The sequence below is a fragment of the Urtica dioica genome, chromosome 7, assembly GCF_054948205.1.
Source record: "Urtica dioica subsp. dioica isolate 48M chromosome 7, U.dioica_male_clone48M_v1_H2, whole genome shotgun sequence".
Taxonomy (NCBI): domain Eukaryota; kingdom Viridiplantae; phylum Streptophyta; class Magnoliopsida; order Rosales; family Urticaceae; genus Urtica; species Urtica dioica.
Genome location: NC_142762.1, coordinates 31982382 through 31989162, shown reverse-complemented (window position 1 = coordinate 31989162; position 6781 = coordinate 31982382). Strand labels below are relative to the sequence as shown.

At 36.3% G+C, this 6781-nt stretch overlaps 1 protein-coding gene across 1 annotated transcript; it reads left to right on the top strand.

Moving 5' to 3' along the window:
- Window positions 1-4375: 4375 nt before the first annotated feature.
- On the top strand, window positions 4376-6446 carry LOC149390844 (uncharacterized). The gene is made up of 6 exons (XM_089619866.1): window positions 4376-4400; window positions 4503-4637; window positions 4773-5021; window positions 5163-5542; window positions 5609-5654; window positions 5773-6446. Exons 1-6 carry the CDS (start codon window positions 4376-4378, stop codon window positions 6444-6446), a joined length of 1509 nt encoding a protein of 502 aa, XP_089475992.1.
- The last annotated feature ends 335 nt before the right edge of the window (window positions 6447-6781 follow it).

Genomic DNA, 6781 nt, shown 5'->3' with positions numbered 1-6781 from the left:
CCGAAGTCAATAAGCGAACTCACGACTATGATATGCTATGTATTCGAATACAAGAAAAAAAAGGTACCTAAATCTTCTTGGGCCGAACAGATTTATACTCGGGTGAAGTGCGGGATCTTCGGAGACACGTGTATTAGACTTTGTCCTTTATTGCCTCGTCATTTGTCATGTCGCTTCCTTGTTTAAATGGGTTAGGCGGGAAGTCGTCAACCGTCCGGATTTGTAGGCGAGATCGCGTCCCTTATGTTGACCTCGACTTAGTCATGGCTTGTTGCGGAAATGGGTTGAATTCGTCAAGTTATTTTGGCCGGGTCCAAATGGTCTCATTATTTAATATTCCATTGAGAATTAAATATTTGGATATTGAGAATTATTCGGTTTATCAAATGATTTTCTCTTTTGATATTGGGCTATTCGGCCCAATTTCTGGATGTTCTTGATTCGCTCACATGCGAAGCTTCTTGATATTGACAAATGCCTAGACGTGGTTGCGAATCTTCAAGCTAAGATAGGTTACGGTGAGCTTCGTGTTCTTATTTGATTACATTTTCTTTTTAATCTTTTGATTTAATATTGTGTATCCGATACTTACAACTTATTGCATACATACATTTGTGTTCCATATCAATTTCAATGCCATTATACTGTTTCTGATTCACTTGTTCCTCTTTACTTCTGATCCTGTGTGTATAGTTAGATACGGTGATATTTAACCGTACTAAAATGAAAGGAAATTATGAAAATGATAGGACAAGGCAGTCAGTGATTATAGTTGGACTTAAGAAAGTAAAACAGCTAGTTAATTCTTAGGGCCATAAATAGTATTATTCAAGGATTGAAATACCATTATCGATACCATACCGGGACTCAGATTTTGCTGGGTTACTAAGAGATACCAATGGTTTTCCGATATATCCAATGAGGGTAAGAGTAAACTGTGCTGATGAAGTTACCGTTACCGACGTGGTTTACCGAAAAATACCTGATTTACCGAGGGGTATCCAGTGAACAAATCATTATAAAAAAAAGTGTTTTCATACATAGGATAAAATTGTAAATAGTCTACAATATCTTCATTACAATACATCACGTTTTGCAATTTAACATACCCATTGGAGCAATCAACCCTCTATCATTTAACGCTCACGATCATGAGCTTAAAATTTCAAAATTTTCAAAAAGTCGGCCCACAATCATTAGCTGAATTTTTATAAAAATAATTGACCTGGTTTTCGGGGTTTCGATAAACGATTCGGTTTTCTGCTGATAACTAGCAGTTTTTTTTTTCATACTACTACCGAAAAGTGCAAAAAAAAGTATACTTCCCGATTTTCTACTGATTTTCTCAGTATTTTAATCCCTGGTATTATTTAGAATAAATAATACTTCATGGAAATAGTAGTATTATGTTTATCTTGTAGTTTGTGTTGTTTATCAATAAATGTGCCTTTTGTTATGTTTTGTTTTTTGTTTTGTTGCGTAACAACAACGATGATTGATTTTGCTTTGTGAAACCCTTATATAGTTTTAGAGCTTTATTTTTTATTTTTTAACTGACGTTCAAATTTGGAGTAAGATCTATATATTTTCAGTGGAAAGGGATATATATTTTCTAGAATGCATTAGTTTTTGTAGATGCGAATGTGATTACATATTGAAATATGAATTTTTAGAAATATGTTTTGTCTTATTTAGACTATTATCATCTGATTCAAACCTTTCTTTTCTCTCCTTAAATGTTAATAAAACTCTATATTTTGCTGTGCTCATTATCAGATAGTAATTATTTGATGATGCTTGGAAATTGTTTTTCCTATGTTAACAAATCATGTCATTTGTTGACATCTATGTCAATAAATCAACAATTTTATTAGTGTTCTTATTTGTTTACATATATATGTCAACAAATTGTGTCAATTATTGACATATATATATATATATCAACAAATCGCCAAACAAATCCATATTTCTTAAAAAAAATCAGATTCTTTGACATATGCGAGACTCGGAGAAAAAAATAAAGAAAAAAAAGGGTAAAAATAGATTAAAAAAAATATTCTCTCTCCTCTTTTTACTAGTAGATTTGTCCAAATTATGTTTTTGGTGGAAAATGAGAAATAGATTATCAAATGATAGTGGAATGATAAATTTCTATAAAAAAAAAAAAAAAAAAAAAAAATTGAAATGGACGCTAAAGCCCAAATATATTGGGATGGGGTAGTAAATTTAGATAAGTAAACAAACTGAATTTTTGTAAAATTGTATCTGATTCATGATTTATTTTTAAATAACCATATTGCTATTTTGCTATTTTTTTAACAGCCTTAAATTTTTTGCTCTAATTTAATTATTAAAATTTTTATTCTAAATTATTTCATTTTGATATAAGGGCGTTCTAGAAATATGGCCAAAAGTAAACCTCTTTTTTGGTTTTAGCCAATGTTTGCCAAACTTTAGGAATATAGCCAAACAGACTGATAAGCTAAAAAAAATTATTTTTTGTCATTATCTATTAATAAATTCGTCACTTTTTCTCTCTTATTTTTTTTCCTACATTTTTCTTAATAAAAACTTCAAAAAAACCATATCTATCTTATATGAACTCGAAATTGAGTGATTCCAAATCCTATGGAGTCGTGACGTCGAGATATTCAAAAATAGATTCATTGTGTCTGATGAAAAATCATGTTTAATGTCATAGATGTAGAAAAATCACGTTACTGCCTTAGACATGGAAATAACTGAAAAATTTCGGAAATCATATGGATAAATGGAAACGTAAACATGATGCATTAACCATGATTTTTCATCAAATACGATGTGCCTATTTTTGAAGATCTCAGCGCCACGAATATGTAGGATTTGGAATCACTCAATTTCGAGTTCGTATGAGATAGATATGGATTTTTGAAGTTTTGATGCAAAAAAAAAAAAAAAGTATGAGAGAGAAAGTGATGAATTAAAAAACAAGAGAGAGAAAGTGATGAATATAGAAAAAAAAAACGTTATATTTATTTAAGGACAAATATGAAATTTTAACTAATTATCTCTAGTGTCACCTAATATAATTGACTATTTTTCTAAAACTCTCCAAACGTGGGCTAAATCTCAAATCTTGAGTTTAAGGTGGTAGTTAGATACAGAAATTCTTGATATAAATTATTATGTTTAGATTAGAGAATTTGTTTAAAATATTATTTTTTGTGTTCTAGTAAATTTGTAAAATTAAAAAATAAATATTAAAATGGTCCTGAATGAAACCAAATTGTGTTCAATATATATATTATTTTATAAATATATAAAGTCACCTGGTCCGTGACCTTTCGTGCTCCCTATTAAAGTAATCGATTATACCTCTTTACAAGTATGAATTATCTCCTATGGGCAAAGAAGATAAAACACGTACTACTACAACAAAACATATTAAAACCAAGGTTTTAAATCCCGGGGGAACCGGACGGTAACGTTTGTGTTCATGCTTATAATTTTTTTTGTAATTAATCCGAATTATTTTGTAATTTTGTGATTAGTTAGTGATGATTAAGGTTATGTTGAACTTGTTTATTGATTTATGAAGAATTTGTTATGAATTGTTTTTAATTTTAGAGTTTGTGTCGATGTTTATGATTTTTTTGTAATGATTATGGTTATGTTAAACTTTGTTATGAATTATTTTAAATTTTCATTTAGATCCGGGAACCCTTTAGAGTTTGTGAATACGATTCATGATTGTTAGTTTAATTTAATTTAATAAAGGTGATTTGTTAATTTATAGGTTATAACTTGCAAGAATGTCAGCCCCCGACCCAGCTAGGAGGTATTGTGCACCTGTGCACGGAAAAAGTAGCGGTCACCAGTGTATATTTTGTGAGCACATTATGGGAGGTGGCGGCATCACGAGAGTGAAAAACCACCTAGCCCATGTAGACCCAACCAAGAGTGTTAGATTTTGTGAAAAAGTCCCTCCTGGAGTGAAAGCAGAGATGCAAGCTTTACTTCAAGGCAATGTCATAAAAAAGAAGAAGAAACAGTCGTTGGATTCTACGCTTCGCAAGACATTGAATAAAAATATTGGCGTGGAAGAATCAGACGAAGAAAACTACGAAGCGGAATTACGAGCAGTGATGAGGAGGTCAAGACAAGAGGCGGCTCAGACAGAATGAGAGGCTCGGATGATGTCGGGGCCCGGCAGTGGTTCTACGAAAAAATCTTCACCAGCTGCTCCGTCATTATATAAGTCAGCGAGTGCTAAGAAAAAACAATTGATGAGACGGTGGAGCCGAAGAAGAGAACGTGGCTCGGAAGAAACATAACAAAATTCTTTGTTCACCAACATGTGCCGGCGAGTAAGGCGGCATCGCATGAGTTCAAAAACATGATAGCGACCGCTCAAGATCTAGGTAATCCTCAATTCGTGATAACTAATTGTATTTCCATATTGTGGAATCGCATGTGTTCTTGAAACGTTAACACTTAACATGATCTATATTGGCATATTGCAGGTCCAGGAGTTCCTATACCAACTCCATATGAAATTCATAACAAGTACCTCGATATGGAGGTTGCAGATGCGGAGAACTACATTGAAGAACAAAAGAAGCGGTGGGTAAAATACGGATGCACCATATTCACTGATGGTTGGACGGGACCGACCAGACTAAGCATCATAAACATTATGGTTTATTGTGCTGATGCAACGGTGTTCTTAAAGTCCGTTGATGCATCAAAGCATACGAAAACATGAGAGTACATCTACGGAATATTGAGGTCAGTGGTCAAAGAAATTGGAAAACACAATGTCGTCCAGGTTGTGACCGACAACGGTTCGAACTACAAGAGTGCCGGTTTGAAATTACAATGCAAGTACAATGTGTACTGGACACCTTGCGCCGCACATTGTCTAGATCTGATGTTTGAAGATATTGAGAAGATATGTAGTTTTAAGCAAGTAGCGAAGGATGCGACAAAGTTCATCTACAACCACAACAATGTTCTGTCCAAGTTACGAGACACATCCCCAGGTGAAATCATCCGTCCTGGCGCAACAAGATTTGCCATGAACTATCTAGCTCTCTGAAGTCTCCGAGAGAAGAAAGCTGCGTTGAGGATGATGTTCAGTAGTCAATGGTGGGATGATTCCAAATTGAGTGCAACACCTACAGGTAGATCCATATCCGAGACTTGTTTAAACCCCAGGTTTTGGCATTCGGTGGACGAAGTGTGTGCCATATTAGAGCCGATGTACACTACTCTTCGATTAGTGGACACTGAGGTGCATCCCACGATAGGGATACTATACTATGTCTTCCACGAGATGAAAAAAAAGTTGGAAGCGATGAGTGGGAAGAAATGGATCGTCGACATCGTGAACCACAGATGGAGTACTCAAATGGAACATCCACTACACATTGCAGCTTTCTTCCTAAATCCAAAGTTGCTGTTTAACCCGTATATAACCATGAACAATAATCACATGGCCGCTGTCACAAAGGTGTTCGACTTCTTGCATCCGGATGTTGATGGGTCAACTCTAGGGAGAGAGGTATAAATTGTTACAAGGTATATCACATTATGAATATATGAGTCTTATTTGATTTTCTAATTACAGTTAAATCGCATTTCGAGACGCTCGAGGGGACTTCTCACAAAGAAGTGTTGTTTCGGCACGAGGCACCCTTTGTGCAAGTAAGCTTGTGAGATGAATTGTGTGCATTAACTATGTCATGGAATTGTATGAAATGACATGATATGATTTATGTCACATGATTGCAGGTGAGTGGTGGGAGCTTTACGGAAATCGGACCCTGACTTTACAGACGTTGGTCATTCGAATTTTATCACAAACTTCATCCGCCTCCGCTTGTGAGAGAAATTGGAGTACATTTGCCCTCGTCCACACAAAACAAAGGAACCGTTTAGCGTACAACAGACTCGAGAAGCTTGTTTTCTGCTCATACAACATGAAGTTGCAGCTCCGAGAAGCAACTCGGATTCACGACAACAACCTCACCCCGATGGATCCTTTGGATATCATTGAACGAGATTTCGAACACTCGGGGAATGACAATGAGGGAGACGACGAAATGCTCCGCTGGATTGACGAAGTTCACATGGACGACGTCAACCAGAACCCAGATCCGAGAGTAGCTGAAGCGGCTCGAGAGCATGGAGTAAATCTGGAGCGAGTGCTGAACGAGGACGACCAACCTCAACGCGGATCCGCAGATAGTTCGGATTCAGATGGCGGAGGTTCAAGTCGTAGATCAAGCGGAGGAGGTGGAGATGAAGGTGGATCAGAGGGAGGTGGTGGAGGTTCATATCGGGCTGGAGGTTCCTTTAGTGCTGAAGGCACTTCATTTGGTGATGTCGGCGGTGCTCAAGTTGGATACGTACCATCGCAAGAAGATTTTGATCATCTTCATCACCCTGTCTTTTTTAATTCATGATACGGGCGCGGAGGTCAGGGCGTAGGTATGAATGATGCCATGTCATTTACATCTAGCAATGACGTTGATGACTTGTCCTACAACTTTGGATCGGTATCAATTGGTCCTCAAGACACGGAGTCCTCTTATGATGACAGATCTTCCAGTTACAACCAGGACCACTATGCATCAAGTCAAGCTCCCGAAACGGTGCGACCAGTTCCAGGTTATCCCATCCACTCCATGTCTGTTGCTTCATCTCAGTATGAGTACGACTATCACTTGGACATGTACTTTCGTGCATGTGCTCATTATATGACTTGGTATGATTACTATATGACCGCTGCATATGGTCG